This window comes from Phyllobates terribilis, unplaced genomic scaffold (genome assembly GCF_046119375.1).
Source record: "Phyllobates terribilis strain yellow unplaced genomic scaffold, ASM4611937v1 Scaffold_13__5_contigs__length_258822181, whole genome shotgun sequence".
Classification (NCBI taxonomy): domain Eukaryota; kingdom Metazoa; phylum Chordata; class Amphibia; order Anura; family Dendrobatidae; genus Phyllobates; species Phyllobates terribilis.
Genome location: NW_027362773.1, coordinates 218,187,869 through 218,212,909, shown reverse-complemented (window position 1 = coordinate 218,212,909; position 25,041 = coordinate 218,187,869). Strand labels below are relative to the sequence as shown.

At 43.9% G+C, this 25,041-nt stretch overlaps 1 protein-coding gene across 1 annotated transcript; it reads left to right on the top strand.

The window, feature by feature from the left end:
* The first annotated feature begins 3,090 nt into the window (after positions 1-3,090).
* PLA2G15 (phospholipase A2 group XV) lies at positions 3,091-22,361 on the top strand. The gene is made up of 6 exons (XM_073659300.1): positions 3,091-3,423; positions 9,275-9,431; positions 13,214-13,332; positions 14,292-14,390; positions 16,233-16,457; positions 21,524-22,361. Exons 1-6 carry the CDS (start codon positions 3,267-3,269, stop codon positions 22,033-22,035), a joined length of 1,269 nt encoding a protein of 422 aa, XP_073515401.1. The 5' UTR covers positions 3,091-3,266; the 3' UTR covers positions 22,036-22,361.
* Positions 22,362-25,041: the final 2,680 nt, after the last annotated feature.

Here is a 25,041-nt window from a genome sequence, read left to right as displayed (position 1 = left end):
AGAAAATACTCTGCCTTTTTATCAAGTGGATCTTTTAGGGTCCCCAAATCCTCAAAGGGCAGTGTGGATCTTTTCGAGGACTTTGCGATGGCCACATCAATTTTAGGGGTTTTGTCCCACTTAGCTGCATCCTTCTCTTCAAAAGGGTATCTCCGCTTAGAAGAAGAAGGCAGCTGGCCTTTCCTCTCTGTTTTTTTCCATTCCCTATCTATAAGAGTCTTGATCCTTTCGTTAACTGGGAATGTGCGTCTCCTCTTCTGATCTAAGCCCCCAAACATGACGTCCTGAACTGTTCTGGGAGCTTTGGCATCGGCAGTACCCATAGTCACTCTAATAGCCTTGACCAACCTTTCAGTATTGTCCACCGAAAAACAAGGCCTACACCCTCCATCATCATCCGAAGACTCTGATGAAGAGAGGTCAGAGGGGAAGGATATTCCCTCGTGAAACGGGACTCTACTGATTCCTCTGAGTCCGAGGAAACCCGTTTCTGCTTCCTCCTCTTACGAGAGGTCAAGTTTTTTAAGGAATCCCTGACCTCCGTCTGGATTAAGGTTTTTAAATCCATAGAAAAACTAGGGGACTCCTCTGCTATAGTTTTCTGGATACAATCAGAGGAAAGGTTCTTAGCGTAGGAGCTGGGAAGGCTAACTTTACATAATGCACACTCTTTATTCTTATTCTTGGAACTACTCTTTTTTGGTTCCTAACAACCAGAAAGAAATGAAAGGAGAGAAAAGAGAAATTACAGAGAAGAGCACATTACTAAAGGTGAACTTTCACGAAGATCACTCACCACCACTGCCGTTCAGACTAGGGTCCCGGAGGTGGTGGTTGCCGTTCACATGAACGCTCCCATCTGGCGGAGGTGGATTCACGAGATTTCTTCTGACCAGTTCTGCCGGCACTTGTACGACCCCCACTGCTGTGGCTCTGATGGGAAGACTCCCGTTGCCTCACATTTTGCTTGAGCTGTTTATGCTGCTTAGGTGCCTGTGGCTGCTGCTGTTCCTCCTGCGGCGGAAATAGCTGCAGCCCAGGTGACTGCGGCTCCTCACTCATGATGACGGGGATGCAGACACCGCCACCTTGACTGCTTTCCATCCTTTTAAAGCATAAGGGGGCTCCACCTCCTTTGGGCCCCTCCACTTCCGGCAGAAGTGTGCTCTCTCGAATCTAATTTTATCTTATACTTCTTTTTTTTTTATACATATATATATTTTTTTATTTTAGATTTTTCACTAAAATAAATATACATTCCTTTTTTTTCACATGCCAGCTGGCGCGCTACGCTGCAGGATCCCTCCTGCGCATGCGCAGACCCAGCGACTCCCGGAACGCTTGCAAACGGGGATGTCCCTGGAAATCGCACCCTGCGCAAGCGCAGACCCGGGCTTCCGGCGCACTCGTGCTAGGGCGCGACAACACCCTGCGCGTGGGCAGCCCGGACTTCCGGCGCCCTACGTCACTGGGCGCGACGCGACCCTGCACGTGCGCAGCCCGGAAGGCCTGCCGGCGCGCCCAGCCATGGCCACCGTGCGTGCGCAGACCCGGCCGCAGGACCCAGCGCATGCGAGAGAGGACCCCGGAAGGCGCCCCCCCCCCGCACGCAGACCCAGGTACCAGCAAGATGGGGCTGGGAACAGAGGACCCATCTACTGCTTCTTCACGGCCTTCAGGCCGCATCGATCCCGGGATCAAACTGCAGTGGACATAACCATGGATACCTAATGCACATGCCTGCACATGAGGAAAGACACATAGCATATCAGAAAATTTATACTACATTTCTAATTGGAGGTATTTGGTAATATTATTATTATTACACCTACTACATATTGGGATAGGATCCTGGAGATGGGAATACCCCTTTAATGGGAACCTGTCAAGTGATTCATGCTGCCCAATTGTGGGCAACCTGGCTGAATGATTACTATTCTGGCGCTGCCCCTGGCCTGCTCTTCCCTTCCCGCTGCTGCAGGTGACTGACTTGTCTTTCCCTATGTACACAGGGATGGGGAGACCTGTCCTTCACCTGAAGCAGCATTAGGAAAGGCCAGCCCGGTCGCACTAGCCTGGCCTCTGGCTATGGTCCCCAGCCGGATCTTCAAAGTCATCTGAGTGCTGTCCAATTTTTTTCACGCACCCATTGACTTGCATCGATGATTTGGATCCAACACTCAAATATCAGACATGTCTCCGATACTCTCATGGATCGCGCAGTACAAAATAATCGGACATGTGCATGGCCCCACGGAATGTCACAGTAACCAGTGCTGCGAAAACCACGGAGAGCACTCCTACCCAAAAAAGTCTGAATGAGGGTATGAGCCCACGATGCAGAAAATTTCTGCAGCGTTTCTGCATGTTCCTGGCAGTCAAAAACGCTTGTGGATTTTGCATGCATTTTTGACGCGTTTTTACATGCAGATTTGACTTGCGTTTTTCAAGTGCATTGGGACCTCAAATCTGCATGCAGAAACGCACAAATAATGGACATGCTGCGGATTTTTCCGCAGGGAAAATCCACAGCGGAAAATTCCGCAGCATAGGCACAGAACATGCAGATTTTCATTGGGGACCATGGGGGAAGGATTACCAAGTGTTTACGCTGCGGAAATTCCGCATCAAAAACACTTGAAAAAGGCATAGTGGGCACGCAGCCTGCGACTGGTCAGATCCAGGGGAGGAGCAGGCTGTACAGTGCACAGGCCGCTCACACTGCCCCTCTTCCCTAGGTAACTGGCTCCTCCAGGACTACAGGTGGTCGGTAACCTAGGTAACGAGCTGTACACCATGGCGTTAGCCGTCACTCCTCTGCTGAGACTACGGAGCTGCTCCTATTTCCAAGCACTCCGCAGATCAGGGCTCAGTAGCCAGTGTTCCCCTGTGTGGCCGCCCAGGATCCACAGCTGAGGAGGTGTTTTCTCTGGAAGCTTCGTGACACTTATCCCCCACTGACACTGTGAGCCAGGAAGCCTTCACACACGAGAAATGCAAACACTAGCGTGATAAAGGCCGGAGACCCCGAGCTCCACCGCTGCACACAGCGCCACATCACATGTCTCCGCTATCAGCCGACACAACCCGTGACTGCCGGGTACAGGCATTAGTAATCGCCGCCTGCAGCGCCTCCTGGCGATGCGCTCGGTAATCGGCTACTCCCGCCTGCAGCGGAGAGCGAGAAATAAATGGCAGCCTACGGGCGGACGGTAATGACGGGGAGCGCTGACGGGAGGAAGTGTCTGCTCAGCGGGAGACGCTAAATGCTGCGCATTCCTGGCGGGCACTATGCGGAGGCAGACATGGCTGCTGGAGTAGGGTGGCGGCTCCTCGCCGGGCTGCTCCTCTGCTCACTGACCGCCCGCTGCGCGCAGTTCTGTGGGGATGACGGCTGTCCGCCCGGGCCGCCCGTGCTGCTGGGTGAGTACCGGGTGTGTGAGCTCAGTGCTGCCGGGTGTAGTGTGCCCTGCTGCCGGGTGTAGTGTGCCCTGCTGCCGGGTGTAGTGTGCCTATGGGGACCATCCAAGAACTGTTTACTTACAGGGATATGGCGGGTTTTAAAGGATTGTAGAAAAGTTATCCAAAAGTAGGGAATACTACAACTAAATACATGCCGGGTACTTGTCCGCTCCCACATGCCTCATTGCTTCTGCGTGTTCTTCACCGATGTCGTCCTATCCATCATTCTCATGACCCCTGCTGCCAATCACTGTCCATGCATCTAAGTCAGTGATTGTCAGCAGGGGTCACTTGAGTGATTATTGGTCCTTTTCTTTATTGTATAACATTTCCTACTCTTTGGAAAGGGAAGTTAAAGGGACCTGCCAGCTGCACCACGTGACAGGTCTCGCCCTATACAGTCACGCAGGGACACGTGTTGCTCCAGGGGAGTGGGGCTGGGAGAAGCACAGCTTGGTATATTTTCTCTGAAACGTCCCGTTCAGACTCAGATTCATGCTGCCCATAGTTCAGGCACCATGAATTGACGGTCAGGTTCTCTTTAAAACAGCGTTTACCGACTTCAATTGTTTCTGTGATCCCTGCTGGCCTCCACTTACTTCCTGCAGCAATCATCATTCTTATGATTGGCTGCAGCGGTCATGTGAATGATGTATGGCACATGCTTGCTGCAAGAAACCTTGAAGCCGCACAGCTGGAATTGGAAAGGATTGAAGATGTCAGTATTTCATGGAGTCTGTGCATCAAAATGGCCAAACCTAGGTGACATTTTCACCTCTTGCAAAAAGTCAATAGTAGCCAGCTTACCCAGATCATAGTTTCTCCTTGGTCCGATCATCTGCCAGGGATCCGCACGGAAATGAGGGAGGCACACCCTCCTGCAATCGCTTGGAACCAAAACAAATAAAGTCCAGCGGAGAAACCCTTATTTTGGCATTTTTCTTAAAATCTTTTTATTCTTAAACAATCCTTAACCCCTTCGCAACTCTGGGATTTTCCATTTTTGTTTTTTTGTTTTTTGCTCCCCTTGTTCCCAGAGCCATAGCGTTTTTATTTTTTGGACAATATGGCCATGTGAGGGCTTATTTTTTGCTCGACGAGTTGTACTTTTCAACGCTATTACTAGTTTTACCATATCGTGTATGGGAAAATGGGAAAAAAATTCCAAGTGGGTTGAAATTGCAAAAAAAGTGCAATACCACAGATGGTGTTTTTTTTTTTTTTTTTTAACCACGTTCACTGAACGCTAAAACTGACCTGCCATTATTATTCTCCATGTCATTACGAGTTTGTAGATGCCAAAGATGTATAGGTTCTTTTTTATTTAAGTGGTGAAAAAAAATTCCAAAGTTTGGGGGGGGGGAAAGCACCATTTTCTAAGACCCATAGCGTCTCCATTTTTCGGTATCTGGGGCTGGGTGAAGACTTATTTTTTGCAAACCGAGCTGAAGTTTTTATTGATACCATTTTGGGATAGATCCGATGTTTTTGATCGCCCATTATTGCATTTTATTGCAATGTTGCGGTGACCAAAAAAAACGTAATTCTGGCGTTTTAAATTTTTTTTTCTCATTACGCAGTTTACTGATCGGATTAATTCTTTTTTTATATTGATAGATCGGGCGATTCTGAACGCGGCGATACCAAATATGTGTATGTAGGATTTTTTTATTTTGAATGGGGCGAAGGGGGGGTGAAAGGAGACTAGAAGCAGCACTTGTCTGATCGCCCCTGCTGCATACAGATGATCAGTAGATCACCTGTATGTAGCAGAAATGGTCCTGTGCTATGAGCGCCGACCACTAGGTGGCGCTCATAGCGACCAGCTCATGATAACCACTGGAGTCTGCTGCAGACCCAGGGTTGTCATGATGACCACCCATCAGTGACCCGCGATCACGTGAGGGGGTCACCGATGGGCAGGGTAAATGACGCTCTTCCAGCGTGGCGCTGTTAAATGCTGCTGTCAGAGATTGACAGCGTCATTTAACATGTTAACGGCCGCGGGTGGATCGCGATTCCACCCGCGGCTGTTGCTGGCACATGTCAGCTGTAATAATCATACCTGCTAACCTGTCAGTTTTCCATCTTGGTGTCTGCCAATTAATCAGAAACAAAATGGAATACAAGCTGCACAGTTTTTGCCTTGGTAGGTAAACTGAGTGCATTAATGGAACAGATGACAGTAGGTGTTCTTAGTAAGCTCCCTGTCCTTATTGTGACCTCTGACTATCTTAGTGATCAGTCAATCATTGCCAGGAAGTTTCCTGATGTTCTGTAACCACAGCAGAGAAACGTGTGACTGGGGACGTCAGAGAGGAGGGGACATATGGTTGACTACTAATACCGTGTGACAGGGGAAGCCCTGCTCACAAGCCCCATTTAGGGTGTGCGCACACCGCGTCTTCCAGGTGAACTCTGCCTGAAAACATGTTTAAAAACTAAAAAAAAAAAGTTAACATCTGTACTATAATATGACAGTGACTTTGTTTTGTAAATGTTCAGTCATTTTGAGCTTTGAAAGCCCAGAAGTGGCTCAAAGAAGTGATCTGAGCATTCTTCAGGTGGCAACGCTCACTAGTTCTTATATTCATGTAGAGACCAAAAGTTTGGACACACCTTCTCATTTAAAGATTTTTCTGTATTTTCATGACTATGAAAATTGTACATTCACACTGAAGGCATCAAAACTATGAATTAACACATGTGGAATTATATACTTAACAAAAAAGTGTGAAACAACTGAAAATATGTCTTATATTCTAGGTTCCTCAAAGTAGCCACCTTTTGCTTTGATGACTGCTTTGCACACTCTTGCCATTCTTTTAAGCAGGCTTAAAAAATGATTCTTGGCAGCACATCATCCTATGTAAGCTGGAGAAGTGCTGACGAGAACATGTTTTCTGCACTCAGTACGATTGTACTTGCAAGGAGATGTGCTCTGTGTGAACAAGAAGTTTTTTTAAAGGTTATCCGCCAAAGAATCAGGTTAAGGGATATCTTGCAGATGAGGGTTTGACTGCTGGGACCCCCATCAGTCCTGAGAACTATGCTCTGCAGCTCTGTCCTGAATGGAGTGGCAGTGTGCATGCATGGCCTCCGCTCCATTCATAGCCTAGCGCTGTGCGTAGCTGTTCCCTAGACAATGAATGCAGTGGATGCCATGCATGTGAACCTCTGCATTATTCAGGGCTGCAAACCCGACAAGCTATCCCTCTCCATTGAGTCACAAGACAAAATATTTAAAACAAAAAAAAAAACTTCTTTTTGAAAAAAAAAAAAAAAAGTTGTCCAGTAGTGGATAATCCCTTTTATTGTAAACTGAGCCATAGACTATAGATAATTTTCAGTTTGTTTTCTTCAGATTAAGCTCCTATAGCAACGATTGTTAGAGAAAGTGCATCCTTGTATTTAGAAGGACATGAATCTGGCACTGGCTTCATTATTGCAGCCATGTATTCCTTACTCTGAAGCACTGCAGAGTTGCCTAGAAAATATCAATAGTCCACAGTCTGTTTTTCAAAGTATATAGGGTCACTAGTTCGAGGTCAATCTCTGACGACATCTTCCCACTTCCTAGATTGACAAGTTTTTCTCTTTCTGTATATAGGGAGAGGATTGTCGGCCCATAATAGTGTAACAGAAACCTGCATCTGTAATATGCTCATCTCCAAGCTTGCAAAATATTATGAACAATTACATATACAGTTACCTCAGTTGTGTGATGTGCGCTGGTGCAGACCTGACGCGCGTTTCGTCTTCAGGGAGCATGCAAAACACACGTCGTGTCGACACCAGCGCACATCACACAACTGAGGTAACTGTATACGTAATTGTTCATAATATTGTGCAAGCTGGGAGATGCGTATATTATAGATGCAGGTGTCTGTTACTCCAGTCTGATTGTATTCATGTTTGCATATTATGTTCTTCAAATGCTATTACCTATGTGTATATGTTATACGTTGCACATATGTTAATATTATTTGATATGGGTTTACCATTTTTGGGCATTATGCAACTCGTAATTTGATATGCACTTATTTGCTATACTTGCCCCTTCTACTTACCATTTCTCCAATGATGTGTACATGTGATTTTCAATACTTACCCGCTTATGTTGTGAAGCACTTGGTTTTTTAATCCTATTTTAATAATGATCATGTTATAGTAAAGTTTACTGTTTATGGTCTAATATACGCATATATTTTTTCTGGGTAAAATTTCCTGCTTAAAAATTGTTGTTGCGTTGTGATTGAGTTCTTGACCTAGATGTACTATATAGGATACCACTTTTGGGACTTTGTAGTTAATAGTGATGTAAGAAGCCGCGTTGCAGCATAGCACATGCACAGCTACAATAACGCACCCAGTGCCTGGTTTAGGTCTGTGGTTTAAGGCAGCGTGAATTCTCTTTAAGCAGTTTCTGTACTTGGATACTTGGATTTCTGTGGGACACCTCGTGATCAGTCGCACAATCACAAGAAGTGAGGCCAAGCACAGACTATATCTCGTGCACTACCTCCATTTATAATTGACCGTTGTTTGCAGCAGTGTTTTCTGCTGGAATTCCTCTATAGCTGGAAAGTGAAAATTGTAATATCTGCCACTTTTGCAAAAAGTCTGTAGCTCCAGATCAGTGGTGTGGAGGGCAGAAATGGTTAACTGCTTATGCCTTTTCTAGGGGTTTTGTCACTGTTCATTCACCCGCATGGCATTAAAAGGGAATTGCGCATTTGGCAAGTTGCCTCTTGGCACTGCCTTTTAGACAGACTTTCACACGGCCATATTCTTTACGATGTTTTGCATCATATTTGTAGACCTGTAAAGCAGTAGTGATAAGTAATAGAAAGATTTTCACTTTCTCTGCACTTTTGAACTTGCTTCTGTTTTTGGCTTTCAAAGATCAGTGTATACACAGTTATGTGAAAAAGGACTTGGCAAGGGGTCGTGTTCAGGCATAAGCGCAGCTATATTAGGGTTTCCTATTGTTTCTTTCAGAAAGTGAAATGTAGAGTTTAGAATATTTTGATTGCTCTTTGCAATATTTAATTTTCATTCTGGTATTCTTGTTTTTACTAATGACTGATAGGAGCCTGTAGGACAGTTTATTCCTCTGGAGAGTTTAAAATGTAAAATTTGCACTACTTGTAAAAACAAAATAAAAAAAATCGTAAAATTTTGGGGCGAGGCGGTGCTAAAATCTTGCGACTGGGGTGGCGCCAGCGCTGTTTCAGTCACCGCTCTGTGACCGCACCCCCGACACTGACAGCAGCTCAGCATTATGGCCAGCTGTCAGTCAGTACCGGGAGCGTGATTACAGCTGCCACTCTCTACACAGAGCAGTGATTGAACGCGCACCGGTGCCATCCCCGGACTGAACACCAAATGCTTCCGGAGGAATAAAGTTCATTTCCTCCCAGCAGCGGGGCTCAAAGTACGGGTGCCGGGCAGGTTCAAAACACTGTAAACCTACAGGTTAATGGCGTTTTTCACATGACCGGTTCCCTTTAATGAATCGAGAGTGTCTGACTGCAGCAGAGTGGCTGGTCTTGATGGATCGTGGCCACAGTGTTAGATTTTAGCAACATTTTTTACAAACTAAATAGGCTCTGAACTAAAATTAAATGGAGCCAATAAACCAAAAATGGGTGTATGACAAATTCATGTGTATTCAAACTAGAAAACAGTCAGGTATACACATCAGAAGCAATAAGAGACGTGCTGCCTGTATATGTGCCGGTGGCCCATACCCACCCAGTCCTATGATGCCTGTATGTCATCTGGAATAATGCACATTATTGTTTTCTAGTGCCAGGTGACTTGGGAAACCAGCTGGAAGCTAAACTGAATAAACCATCGGTTGTCCATTATATGTGTTCTAAGAAGACGGATTATTACTTCACTCTGTGGCTGAATCTGGAGCTCTTACTGCCCCTAGTAATTGACTGCTGGATAGACAACATAAGGTGGGTGAATAGTTAATGGTTCAGACCTTGCAGAGTGACAGTCTCTGTAATGATGTGCAAATTAATGGAAACGGCTCATTAGTTAGTTATTACAGATATACAAGCTGGCGGATTGTCTACAATTCTGATTTACTCTAAATCACTCCTGCAATGTAGAGAAGCAGTTGTCAGGAATATATTGTATAATTGGGAATATTCCATCCACTCTCACTCTGGTCCTGAGCGGGGCATCTGCCGCCAGGTTTCACAATACAAACTGCATTGACTATCAAGTAGATCTTCCACCAGGCAGAGCTGGTGTACTTGCTTCTAGATCAATGTCATTACTGCTTTAACGTGGCTCCATCACTAGACTTTACACTACAATAGATCTAGATGGTGCGTAATCCAGATTTTAGGATGAGCAATTCATGCATCCTGCTGAATATCATTATACTGTGATATATAATGTGATATTCAGGTGGGTGCATGAATTGCTCATCATAATGTCTGGATTACGCACCATCTAGATCTATTGTAATGGTGATGGAGCCACTTTAAAGTGTTATTTCCATTTCCGTGACACCTCAGTTATCCACAGCAAAAGGGGAAATGCACTTTTATACACCGACATACCCACATTGTTTTTGCTGAAGGAGGACTCTTCACACAAATGCCAGCAGTGTTATACCGGAAGCATCTTTTCAGATGTCTTCTGTGGCCAGAAGAATGGACGGCAACCTTTTAGCTGATTCATGGCTTTCAGAGCCTGGAGCAGTTAAGACATGAAAAGACTGAACAGATCCACAGCGCGTGGTTTTATTTTGCATTGCATATGTGCATTCTCCTCCCTTTTCTCTCTGGGCTTTTTCAGGCGGGTTGCAGATGGAATCTGGATGGAAAAGACGCTGTGTGCACACCCAGAGGCAGCTGCTGCGACAGTTCTTTCATTCACCTTTTTCCACTTGTTATCTATCAATTTGAACATGCATTGTAAAATACACTGCTCAAAAAAATAAAGGGAACACTTAAACAGAATATAACTCCAAGTAAATCAAACTTCTGTGAAATCAAACTGTCCACTTAGGAAGCAACACTGATTGACAATCAATTTCACATGCTGTTGTGCAAATGGAATAGACAATAGATGGAAATTATTGGCAATTATCAAGACAACTTCAATAAAGGAGTAGTTCTGCAGGTGTGGACCACAGACCACATCTCAGTACCAATGCTTTCTGGCTGATGTTTTGGTCACTTTTGAATGTTGGTTGTGCTTTCACACTCGTGGTAGCATGAGACGGACTCTACAACCCACAGAAGTTGCTCAGGTAATGCAGCTCATCCAGGATGGCACATCAATACCTTCTGTGGCAAGAAGGTTTGCTGTGTCAGTCAGCGTAGTGTCCAGAGGCTGGAGGCGCTACCAGGAGACAGGCCAGTACACCAGGAGACTTGGAGGGGGCCGTAGGAGGGCAACAACCCAGCAGCAGGACTGCTACCTCCGCCTTTGTGCAAGGAGGAACCGGAGGAGCACTACTAGAGCCCTGCAAAATTACCTCCAGCAGGCCACAAATCTGCATGTGTCTGGTCAAACTGTTAGAATTGGACTCCATGAGGGTGGTATGGGGGCCCGACATCCACAGATGGGGATTGTGCTCACAGCCCAACACCATGCAGGACGCTTGGCATTTGCCACAGAACACCAGGATTGGCAAAGTCGCCACTGACGCCCTGTGCTCTTCACAGATGAAAGCAGGGTCACACTGAGCAGACGTGATAGAGTCTGGAGACGCTGTGGAGAGCGATCTGCTGCCTGCAACATCCTTCAGCATGACCGGTTTGGCAGTGGGTCAGTAATGGTGTGGGGTGGCATTTCTTTGGAGGGCCGCACAGCCCTCCACGTGCTCGCCAGAGGTAGCCTGACTGCAATTAGGTACCAAGATGAGATCCTCAGACCCCTTGTGAGACCATATGCTGGTGCTGTTGGCCCTGGGTTCCTCCTAATACAGGACAATGCCAGACCTCATGTGGCTGGAGTGTGTCAGCAGTTCCTGCAAGATGAAGGCATTGAAGCAATGGACTGGCCCGCCCGTTCCCGAGACCTGAATCCGATTGAGCACATCTGGGACATCATGTCTCGCTCCATCCACCAACGTCGCTTTGCACCACAGACTGACCAGGAGTTGGCGGATGCTTTAGTCCAGGTCTGGGAGGAGATCCCACAGGAGACCATCCGCAACCTCATCAGGAGCATGCCCAGGCATTGTAGGGAGGTCATACAGGCACGTGGAGGCCACACACAATACTGAGCCTCATTTTGACTTGTTTTAAGGACATTACATCAAAGTTGGATCAGCCTGTAGTGTGTTTTTCCACTTTAATTTTGGGGGTGACTCCAAATCCAAGCCTCCATTGGTTAATAAATTTGATTTCCATTGATGATTTTTGTGTGATTTTGTTGTCAGCACATTCAACTTTGTACAGAACAAAGTAGTCAAAGAGAATATTTCATTCATTCAGATCTAGGTTGCGTTATTTGAGTGTTCCCTTTATTTTTTTGAGCAGTGTATTTAGTTTGTTCTGTGCAGTCCAAATGGCCTAGAAGCAAAAAAAAACATTCCTAAAAAAAAATTCCATTGCAGATGTTGAGGTTCCCACAAATGAAAATCGAATTAAAAAAAATAAATCTCTGTAGTAATGCGCGAATATATCAATGTTTTTCTCATTCGAGTGCGATTTTACTCTATGGGGCTGGTCACCGTGTGTGTGTGTGTGTGTGTGTGTGTTTTTTGGATTTTTTTATTCCCCCTCTGGACTAAGTGGTCTGCCCCAAAGTACGGAGATGTGTTGAATTAAAATTGCCAATGTAAATCTATGGGTTGGGGGGGGGGGAAATGGGGCAGTAATCAAATGTCACCCTGGTGCTATTTTTCAGAAATTAATAGAAGTTTTTTTTCCCTGCCCTTCCCATCCAAAAAATACTGGCACTCTGATGGGAAACACTGATGAAAGTTGGATCATTTTTCTCATACAAGAAAATAACAAGTAGTAGGAGAATCTTTAATACCTGTGTCGGGGACACAATTTTGTCAGCCGATGGATTATACGAGTATTGCAGGGTCTCCTCCTTTTCTGAAGCATTGCCTACTTGTTGGTGCAGGAGAACCTGTAATATGCGTTTGTTCAAATACAGAAAATTGGACAAATTATTTAAAGAGGTTGTCCACTACTTTAGAATTGATGACCTATCCTTAGGATAGGTCCTCAATGTCCGATCTGCCGGGGTCCGATACCCCCCCGCCAATCAGCTGGTGTCGGCGGCTGCCAGCTGGAAGGTCTCACTTGCTGAGCTGCTCCTTCTACTTTTTAGTGGCACATCCGACTCTTATTCAAATCAATAGAAGGTGGATGTGCAGTACCCTGCTGCGGCCACTACAAGTAGACAGAGCAGCTCAGCAAGTGTGTACTTCCAGCTGATACTGATAACAGCTGATCAGTGGGGGTGCCAGGTGTCGGACCCCAGTCGATCAGACATTGATGACCTATCCTAAGGATTGGCCATCAATATAAAAGTAGTGGACAACCTCTTTTAAGAATAAAAAAGTGTAATGTAAAGGCTTCAATTTAAACCTATTTAGATGCACATACTTTAGTGTAGACCTGCTGCTGTGCAGTGATGGTGAACACCATGTGTCTACATGTTAATCTGATACTGTGACTAATTGCTCAGTACTGAAGACCTATGGCACAATACGTATATTACAGTATAAGACCTTTTTTATCTTTATTTCCCCTCGTAGGTTAGTCTATAACACAACCACCAAGACTACTGCTTCTCCTGAAGGTGTTGATGTCCGGGTCCCAGGCTTTGGCCAGACGTACCCATTGGAGTTTCTGGATCCTAGCAAAAGGAGTGTTGGTAAATGACACAAGTCTGCCCTGTCTGCTTTAGCCCATCACTTTTGGACTATTCACTCCCAAACAGTGTTTGGTTTGTCCACATGTGCATGAATGAGAACTTTTTCACTTTTTGTTTAACCCAATAATAGCCACATATATACCTTGTTATAGCCACCACTCTGCAACGGTTTACAGGCCATTTTCTGGCTAAGCCTCGCTTGGTTATAAGTCTATAATAAGCCTTTCCACTTCTGTTACCATACACTAAAATGCACCTGAGGAACGCTCCTAGATGACGCCTACCCATACACATGCTTGTAAATACTTGCAGACAGATTTCATAGCTCAAATACAGTTATTATACCATACAAATCTTCTACACATGAGCCCAAATATGTCGCTTGTACATACAGAATAGTTATCCTGCTGTACCTTGACCTTTGTAGTAGTGACTGGCTTTATCGATCTTCCCGGCTGCAGGGGAATGCTTATCTGCTATTTAGAGAGAATATTTGCAGTGTAAACCGACTGGCTGCAGATCACAATCCAAAGGGTAAATGTGACTTATCCTCATAATTTCCGCAGCAATCGGCCACTACACCTACCTCTCTGGATTTCACTGCAGTATGTCTGCATGACGTTCAGTCAGAAGTATCCCGAGTTCCCACCATGAATGTACGATATATATGTATTACAGAAGTCCTGTGTACACGTACCCGTCATGAGCAGAAAGAAGCGGTGCAACTTGTATGTTTAGGTTTAGGGCCACAGCTTGCGATCTGGGGCCTTTGCGCAGGAAGACCTAAGAATGAGTGACAACCTAGTGTATGATGCATGAACAATCATTCCCACCCCATGGAGGTTGTGGCGGTCCATGCGATGCGGCAATCAACTTGTATCAGCGCTTGTGTATTAATGGCCCTTAGGTTACTAATGACAAGCTCCTGTTTATGGCATCATCGTTTGTATGTTTTTCAGGTATATATTTCTACACGCTTGTCCAGAGTATGGTTGACTGGGGGTACAAACGTGATGTAGATGTAAGGGGAGCACCTTATGATTGGCGGAAAGCTCCTAGTAAGTATCAGAAGTTCATGAAAACAGTACACCATAGGAGAAACTTCATTAAAAAAAAAAAAATTAAAAAAAATGCAATATCTCCAAATTGCTGTCAAAATATAATAAATAAAAAATGGGGTGATTGTTTTCATTGTGTTAATTATGCCATAAAGTTACCTAGCAGCGTGATTCTTCAGGTCAGTCTGGCTATGGTGATGCCAAACATTCATTTCACTAAAATAGGATAATTTTAAATCCCACCCCATACCCCTTGTTTGCATCCTCCAAAGATGAAGCAAAATAAGCATATTTGGTAATGCCACTTGCAAAATATTGCATTATTTAACCCTTAATGGTGGTGGAATTAAGATGACATCGAAACCCCAGAATTGCTGTTTTTCAGTTGCCACACTTCCCACAAAAAAATCAGTCCAACACTATATGTCTGTACTCCAACGTGATAACATTAAAAGCTACAGCTTGGATTAAAATAAACTCCCATGCTGCTCCATCAGAAAGGAAAATAAAAACCTGTAGATTACAGCAATACAAACCAGAAGTATAACTTTTTTTTTTTTTAAAGGAATCTGGCAGCTTTTTGCTATGTTATCTGAGCAGCATACTGGGCTGCTTGGTGCAGTTTTTCAATAATCCTTTTCTCTGATGTAGATGTAGCAGTGCTCAGAATGCTGAGCCCTGTATAACCCCGGCCACACCCCTGATTGGCAGCTTCCCATGTACACTATGCATTGTCAGGAAGCTGCAAATCAGTGGTGGCGGCGTGGCTTCACAGATTAGCTGGACTGGCCTGCACATGAGACCTAGTCAGGCAGTGATTATCTCCTACTGATAAAACTAGGATTGTACTGAAACTACAACACACAGCCTAATAAATGACACATCCCTGGAAGTAGGCTCTTTTTCTCTATAATATGCTGCTCTCACATTAAATGGTGAAAACCTGCTGACAGATTCCCTTTAATTAATTTTCTTTGGATCTTTTTGCGAGTTGTTTGTTTCAGGGTGTTTTTCCCACCTCCAAAATATTACATTGGTGTAACCCATAAAGGACATTATGAAGAGAGGAAAAAAATTGCTGTTTCGGTTGCCACATATCCCACAAAAAAAAAAAAAAAAATTGCACTGCAAAGAAAAATGTATGTACCCTAAAATGGTAACATTAAAAACTACAACTGTGCACACAAAATTCAGCTCTATCAAAGGAAAAATAAATAACATATAATTTATGGGTCTCGGAACAAGACAATGACATTTTATTTTTTTTATCTTCATATTTTAGGAACCATAATCCAAGCTATAGCTTTTAATGTTGCCATTTTGGGGTACATATATAATTTTTTTGATTTTTGCATTTTGTTCAGGCACCAGAGAGAAGGGGGTGGGGGAACAATTCTGGGGTTTCAGTATTTATTTTACAGTTTTAAATGTAATATTTTGACAAACGCCATAATGAGAAGAAAAAAAATAAGTGGACTTTTTCAGAATTGGTAGTTCCAAAACGCTTTTATATTTGTGTGTGTGTGTGTGGCGGGGGGGTGTGATTAAAACTCATGGTAGTGTTTGTTTTTTAGCAATGGTCTATCTGGTCTTACTTTGTGCTTGACGTGGTGCAGGTTGCACAGTGGGCAGGGATTTTAAAGTTTATATATTATATAATTTCTTCAAAATTTTGCCAAATGCATTTTTACAACAATGATCAGAACAAGGTAACATTCAGTATATTTATCTAGTTTTGAAAAATGCTAAAAAAAAGTTGGCGTGGGTAATGTACTTGGGATTGATAAATGAGGCTCAAAGTTAGAGGTTTTTGTCTGAATGTCATTCACTTTATTTTTCTAGATGAGAATATGGAATATTTTGAAGCTTTGCAGAAGCTCATAGAAACTTTGTATGAGGAGAACAAGAGCCCGGTAGTGCTAGTGGCTCACAGTATGGGAAATTTGTACACCCTTTATTTTCTAAATCATCAAAAGCAGTGCTGGAAGGACAAGTATATCCATTCTTTTGTGGCTCTTGGTGCTCCTTGGGGAGGAGTGGCAAAAACTCTTCGTGTTCTTGCAACAGGTTAGTAGAAAATGAAGTATAACAAATGGGTATACTGTAAACCTGGATAAACCAAAAGAGGCGTCCAGTTTTAAAGTTTACCTCCAAAACTAGAGAAATCTGATCTGTCGTGGCAATAGGTTGTCACTTTGGCTTTTATATTGCTTCTTCTTTCTGGCAGTATGGTAGAATTGGTTTCCAACTCTTATAACACAAGATCCCAGCACCTACAGACTGTCTGTCTGTTTTGGGGTGCTCAAAGCCCAGATGTTGACACATGCCATAAATGCAACGAAGAAAAAAAGTTTTGATCCATCTTCTTGAAAATTTGCAGAATTTATTGAAAAATAAAAAAAATATTAAAATATTCTATTTATAAGAGCAGCTGTTGTGCTGATCCTTATAAATAGCATGTTTTTTAATTTTTTATATATTTTTCAATAAATTCTGGAGAGCACGTCCAAAAAAAATAGGAAATGAAAAATTGTAATGTTTTTAATGGCATGAAAAAGATTACTTACAAGTAATCTTAGGAGAACGTCCCCTAAGTGTTTCGAACTAAATGGTTGTTAGTTGTGACTGCGAATAAAAGGAGTCTGTTCCCAAGATAAATGCAAATCCCAGTTTATATAAATTCTCAGCTTCGCCACCAAACGTGGTAGAAGTAGAATTCAGATCGCGGATGGTGCAAGGATGAGAGCTGTCGTAAAATGATAAAGGTTGAGAGTGGTGGTGGTGGTGGTGGTGGTGGTTCTTCTCCTCCTCCTCCTGGATTGAGCTTTCATTCTCGACTTGCAGGTAAATCTGTCTTCATTAAGTATAGACTTGACCATTTCTTTGAGCTCTGACTGTTCTTCTCTGAGTTCCATGAAGGACTGTGACTGTTTCAGTGGAACTTGCAGCACAATGTCTGTCTTTAGTTGATTCGCCCTCTATCCTCTCCATAGAATGTTATAAGCACCAACTGTTCTATCCTATCTCCATAATGGCAAAATCTGTCTTCACTCAATACAGATTTTACCCATGAATTGAGAATGAAAGATCAGTCTGGGTGGAGAAAGAAGCTGATTTCTGTGACATGTATTAGAAAGTCACTATTTTCATGTGTAATATTGATTTAAGAAATAAAAATATGAATGATACTTTTTTAAGCCTTAATGGGCACAGATCGCCATGGTCTCTGTTACAGTTGAATGAAGTTTTAAAGTACGTACTTCGGATGCTGGAATCTCCAACTTTATTGTGACACATAGCAAAAGGACAGGTAATCCCAGGAGACCATGGCCAAGAACAATTTAGTTCAAAATGTATAGGCCAGTCTCCTAGGTTTACTCTTCCTTTTATGGCACGTAATGAGGTATGGTACTTTTTAACTTTTTTTTATTTTCAGATGTGATTTATTTTCATTATTGGAAGATTTCCTGTTCCTCTGACATGGAGTTCTCCTCCTTGCACCGTCCATGATATGAATGTCTGTTGTTTTCAAATTTAGGTCATGAGTTTTGATTTAAAGTGAGCGGTGAACTGAACGGCAGGAACCTCCGCTGACTAGATGAGCAATCCGAATTGGCACATGCACTCTTATGAACACAAGAGGAACACATTTCTGGCTTAGCTTGAGATGTTCGTCAGGCTCTTTAAAATTGCGGGAAAAGAAAAAAACTGATATAAAATGTCTTTTAGAGTCTGAAGACCTCAAGTGGAGGTAGAAACTCATTGCTCTCATGTCAGTAAAAGTCCATACGCCAATTCATATTGCTCTTCTGGTGAACTGAGGTTTCTATGTCATTCAGTGATTTCACACTTTACCTGTGCACTTTACCTCTTTGTAATTTATCACATATGAAATGCACCAAATTAGTAGCCTTCATATTTCTATGGGTTTATATTGCATGTGCACTTTGTTACATTGTATATTTATGTATAAACTCACCCATTTCTATTTATACTTATATTTTAGTGGTATATAGTTGTTTTGTTTTTTTTGTTTTTTTTTTTTTTTACAGGTATTTTCCAATTAGAATAATTTTTCAATTTATACACCTAATTATGTTCCTCCAGTACTTGTTGATGCTGTCTCATTATCCTTCTGGGCGTACATGATAAAATCATTAGGATCTCTGAGTTTTGTCATTGTTGTGTGAAGATTATATGAAAAAATTTTTTTTACAGTGGCATGTAAAAGTTTCGGCACCCTTACTGTTGTGAACAGTTAAGCAAGTTGAAGATTAAATGATCTCTAAAATCCGTAAAGTTAAAGATTACACGTTTCCTTTGTAATAAATATATATTTATATATGTATATATATATATATATATGTGTGTGTGTGTGTGTGTGTGTGTGTGTGTGTGTGTGTGTGTGTGTGTGTGTGTGTGTGTGTTTCATCTTTTAGATTTTAAAAATTACAAAAGGTAAAATGGACTGATGTAAAAGTTTGGGTACCCTGCACCCTCCACTTTTTGGAGGCAGACAAGAGTCTTCTAATTCTTGTTTGAGGGATTTCCATCCATTCTTCCTTGGAAAATCCTTCCAGTTCTGTGAGATTCCTGGGTCGTCTTGCATGTTGTAACATCCCTGGTGGCGTGCTTGCATAGTGCACCACCTCTCACTATGCAAGACCGCAATCTTACCTGTCAGTCCAGCCTGCAAATCTTGCCAGGTTCATGCTGTGTGCATGTCTTTTGTCTGATTGCTTAGGGCGGCGGCCCGGTTACTTCCTGATTCTTATAGCTGCTGTGGGCGCACTCCTAATGCGTCCCCAGCCTATTGCTGTGAGTCACTGGATATTTAAACCCCCTCCACCCAGAAGGAGGTGCCTGAGCAACACCTTCACTCAGTTTGTCTTTGCAACTGAATTGCCAGGTCCTGTCCTGTATCTTGTCTGTTTCCGCCACCCTGGGGGCTGTATACCAAGGCCTGTTATATCTGACTTCTAGTCTGTTTCCGCCACTCTGGGGGCTGCATACCCAGGCTCGTTCTTGTATCTGGTTGCAGTAGCAGTTCCTGTCTGAACTGTATCCTAGCCTGTTACCTGTTTGTCTCGATGTTCGTACCTTCCCTTTTCCTGCAGTATCTGAACCTGCACCTAACTCCAACTCGTTGTCTCTGTACTTCTGTTTGTGAGTTTTGTGTCCACTCGCTACTTCATAGGAAGTACCTTGTGTGTATCTGGTTCTGCTTGTCCTTTTTCCCTTCCTCCGTATCTACGTCCTGTGTTCTAGCCATCTTCCTGTATTTTCCAGTCTGTTCCATGTGAACAGAGTCCTGTTCTCTCTGCCTGTACCTTCTGCCCTGTTCGGCTCTGCTTGCTCACCGTGCCAGCGGTTTCCCTCTGCTCTGCCTTGTCCACCGCTCCGGCGGTTCCGCTCTGCTCTGCCTTGTCCTCCGCTCCAACGGTTTCGCTTTACTCTGCTTGTCTACCGCATCTGCGGCTCTGTTCCTGTCTCCCAGTCTGTACTGGACCCTATCCAGCCTGCGCTCCAACCTGCTAGTACCTCCCTTTCTGCACTCCATCTGTGCTTGCCAGTATTTCCCTGTCTGCACTCCAGCCGTGCCTGCCAGTGCCCACCTGTCTGCACTCCAGCCGTGCCTGCCAGTGCCCACCTGTCTGCATACCAGCCGTGCCTGCCTGTATGCCAGTCTAACTTGCCTGTTCCTGCATTCCCCGAAGTGGGTCAACAGCTGTGACCGGCATCTGATCTGGAGTAGCACCTGGTTCCTCCTTGGTTCACGGAGTCGACTGAGCCGCCGTGCGACCTTGGTCGGATCGGGTTGATACTTAGTTACGCCCCTCCAGGCATTCCTCGGTTCATGGTACAGTGTGATCACTAATCACGCTCACGCCAGTCAGTCCGGGCGTGAGCGTAATACATGTACTGCTATTTTGAGGTGTAGCCACAGATTTTCAGTGGTGTTCAGATCAGACTGTGAGGGCCACTGTAAAACCTTCAGCTTGTGCCTTTTGTGGATTTTGACATGTGTTTAGGATCATTATCCATTTGTAGAAGCCATCCTCTTTTCAACTTCAGCTTTTTTACAGATGTGTTATGTTTGCATCAAAAGTTTGTTGAAATTTCATTGAATCCTTTCTTCCGTTTACCCGTGACATGTTCCCCGTGTCATTGGCTGCAGCACAACCCTAAAGCATGATTAATCCACCACTGTGCTTAATGGTTGGTGAGATGTTCTTTTCCTGAAATTCTTTTGCCCTTTTTTTTTTTTTTTCTCTCCACACATACCTTTTGATCATCATGGCCAAAGAGTTCTATTTAACCTCATCGGTCCACAGGACTTGTTTCCAAAATGCATGAGACTTGTTTAGATGTTCTTGTGTATGCTTCTGAAGCTGAATTCTATGGTGAGGATGCAGGAGAGGTTCTCTTCTGATGACTCGTCCATGAGGACCATATTTGCGCAGGTGTCTCTGAACAGTAGAACAATGTATCACAACTCCATAGTCTGCTAAATCTTTCTGAAGGTGTTCTGCAGTCAAGCAGGGGTTCTGATTTGCCTCTAGCAATTTTACGAGCAGCACTCACTGAAATTTTGCTTGGTCTTCCAGACCTTATCTTGACCTCCACTGTTCCTGGTAACTGCCAATTCTTAATTACATTTATAACTGAGGAAGGGTCAACTTGAAAACACTTTGCTATCTTTTTTTAGCCTTCTCCTGCTTTGTGGGCCTCCACCATTTTCAGAGTGCTAGGCAGCTGCTTAGAAGAACCCATGGCTGCGTTTTTTTTGGCACAAGGTTAGAGGAGGCTGGGTTTTTATAAAGCTGAGAAACTTGCATCACCTGGCTAATTAAGGTCTGAAACTTTTAGAGATCATTTCACCTTCAACTTGCTTAACTCTTCACAATAACAGTAATTTTGACCAGGGGTGCCAAAACTTTTACATGCCACTAATATATCTAATCTCTTAACAGTTACTTTATACCGCTATCCATGTGCAATATTTGTGGCATTTTCTTTTTGTATAGCTACATTATGCACATTTTGGTTTGCTTAGATTGTATTCATACGTATCCAAACTGATTTTTATAATTTTGGGTTTTCTTTTTCTTATTGTGATCTGTACATTTTAGGAGACAATAATAGAATTCCAGTCATCAGCTCCTTGCGGATCCGTGACCAGCAGCGCTCGGCAGTCTCCACCAGTTGGCTGCTACCCTATAATAACACTTGGCCGGCCAGTAAAGTTTTTATAACTACACCAACTACAAACTACACATTGAAGGACTACCAGAATTTTTATAATGACATTGGATTTAAGGAGGGTTGGTTCATGAGAAAAGAAACGGAAAGCCTTATATCCTCTCTTACTGCTCCTGGGGTGGTAGTACATTGCCTTTATGGAACTGAGGTTGACACTCCAGATTCATTTCACTATGATTCTTTTCCAGACAAGGACCCAAACATCATTTATGGGCCTGGAGATGGAACCGTGAACATAGAAAGTGCCTTACAGTGTCGTAAGTGGGTAGGACTTCAGAAACAGGCAGTATATTTGGTAGAACTGCCGGGAAATGAACATATTGCCATGTTGTCAAATGTCACCACTATATCCTACATCAAGAAGCTCCTTCTGGGGGTCTAGCTTGCATCTCTTGGGTGTGGTGTTGCCTTCTGTGCACTGTGGTTTTCGTAGTTGTCTACCATATGGTTTGCTGCTCAAGAGCAGATGATCTCTGCTTTAAATGATCAGAGATGAAGAGACAGCTTCTATATAATCGGCCTATTGTGCAGATAGTCTGTTATTTATAGAGATCATGGATTGCTGGAAGATGGTTTCTTGGGTTACTATGATTTGACACGCTGTGTGTTACTCAGGCTTCATTTGTACTCAATATCCTGTTCCTCAACTCATAACCCACAAATACATTTTGTTTTTTTGTAATGTTTGAATAAAATGTCATATTTAAACTATTGTATTAAGAACAATATTCCATTATTTAAGTGTTTTTAATAAGATTTTTTTTTCAGTCACATTTTGATGTAACCAGAAAATTGTTAATCTATGTATGTGATATTTAATTGATCCCTCAAGTGAGCTTGTGATCACAATGCACAGATGGTTTACAGCACAGACCTTTGCTCATAAAGGCAATTTATGTGACTTACAGGAACAAGTGAAGGTGTTTACAAAAATGTAATGATGGCTCTGACACTGTACCTCAATGATATTGTTAAATATGTAAAATAATAAGATATTCCTATTTGGCATTCTTGCACATGAATGGTATTTGCCCCTGGATATTGTAATGTGTTGTACCTTGCCTCCATGTCTTAAGGCTGTTCTAACACTCGGCAGATGCCATTCTCCATTTGATGAACATTGTGGTGAGATGGTGAAGATGTATCCCGCAATGTCTGTTCCAGATGTTTGAAGAATATTAGAAATCAGGTCGTACGTCAAAGCTTAAACTGCCAAATTTATATACACATGTTTTTTCCTATTCTTAAAACGTGAATTTTTTTCTAAATGTTTGCCGTTTGTGCCTCAAAATTGTAATAAATATGTTTTAAATACAAATGTCAGTAACGGCAAATGACACTTTTTCGGATGTATAATTTGTCATTTCTCGGTGAACAAATTGTTGAAAATGTTTTTGCCTTTAGCATTCTGAAGAATAAATGGTCTATTACTATTCATCAACATAAAGGCTTCTTCTCATCTTGTATCTTCAGGAGCACACTGCTTCCCAGACTCCTGATCTTCTGGTTGCTTTGAGGGCCAGCAGCCATCATCATGACACTGGCCTGAACCGTAAAAGCTCTGCTAAACTACAGGGCAGTGATTACAACTTCTTCAGAGCCAGCAAGGGTGAGGTGAGCGGCAGTGTAGCTATGGATCTGGGCTATTGAACATGCAGAAGAGCTGTTTTATACAACTCAATGGATCTGGAGAGAGGCAGCCATGTTTTAGGAGATAATAGACTCACTTGGGCTAATTACAGGATTTTTGGAGTATGCTTGACATAGACTATGTCTGAAAAATCATATTGGGGCTTATTTTCAGGTTAGGTCTTATGTTTGCAGAAACACGATGGTGGTATGTGCTCCTTACCCTTTGCAGAGATCACTCTGCGCCCTCAGGGGCAGACTGACCTAGACAACGAGCTATAAACTAATAAAATTAAGAATCGCGTTGGGCTGAGAAAGGAGCTGGGACCTGTGGCTGTGTTCCCATCCCTCTGAGCACTTCCTGGCTTATTTGCATCACATTTATAAAGTTGATTTCTCTGCAGTGGAGCAGACATTTTGTTTCCTGAAGTTGTGCATTCACTTCTGTTTCCATAATACTGTGGGGGAATAGAATAAGCTGACTGCAGTTAGTAACCGCTTCCTGACATGAAATATTAGTACGTCAATTGTCGCATCCCTTTCATTGATATGGGGTCACGAACATAATTTACAGCCTGCAGACTATGGCTACGTAGTTCAGCCATCAAGTGGTGCAGAGCACCATCCGCAACTGTTAAATGGAACCGGTCAGCAGATTTTTAGATCACCCTAATATAGCTATAATGGTCCTTCATCTATACATGTATATTATAAGTCCGTGTCTCCATTGCCTTGTAATCTGTTGGCAGATTCTCATACAAATGAGTGTGGGGGATTGGCCTGCACTTACAGCTCTCTGGCTAATCTGAACTCTTTTTCTCCTTCCCCAGCCCCCCCCCCCACCCCCCCCATGATGGCACCACAGAGAGAGGGGATCCACCCTTCAAGGACAGGAAACCTACAGATAAAAAGGACGGCACCTCTCTCCCGCATCAGTTGATTTCCTGTCCTTGATGGGGACCTACAGAAAGAAAAAAGGAAAGAATCGTAAAAAGAAGAATATGGACATACCAGGCCCGGCCAGGCAGCAGGGGTTCCTTGTCTCGGCCGGTGCGGTGTCCTGTAGTGCCACCCCTGAGGTCAGTGGGCCTCCAGGGTGGCAGGGAGACGCGGCACAGGGAAGACCGGAGCCGCTGCGTTCTCTGCAAGCCGCAGTGCACCACTGGGGTGTCGGCGGTCTGGGCGCATGTGCACCGGAAGTGCCGCGGTGCCTCTCTGGGAGCAGCGCGTTTGAACGCGGAGTATGTTATGCTGCCCAGTCAAGAAGAAAGCGTTTTGGGGGAGGGGGGGGGGGAGTTGCTTCCTGGGGGGAGAACTCCCCAGTGGGGGGGCCATCCCCCCATGCTGCAAAGGTGCGCGGCTGATTGTGGAACGCAAGCCAGGTGAGGGGGGGGCGGAGGTCTATAGGGTTTAAATGCCGGGATATGCACCAGGGAAGTGCTTCCTAGCACACTCTGGCATCGGCTATGAGTGAGCAGCAGGTGCAGTTCCTGCACCCCCACTCACCACCACCGCAACATGGGAAGCGTACGAAAGGACCCCCCTAGTGACCCTTCACTCCAGCACAGCCAAGGTGACAGTGGAAGCGGGCGGCCTGGCAGGTCTTCGCAACGCGGCAAGGACTCCAGCGTGGCGTCAACCTCGAGGAAAGGCCCATCTGCAGGAACGGGTTCCTCTCCAAATCCGATATTCCCTCTTACAGCAGGATGGTAAGTGATCTTCGTGAAAGCTCACTTGTAACTTGGACCCCCCTCTTTTT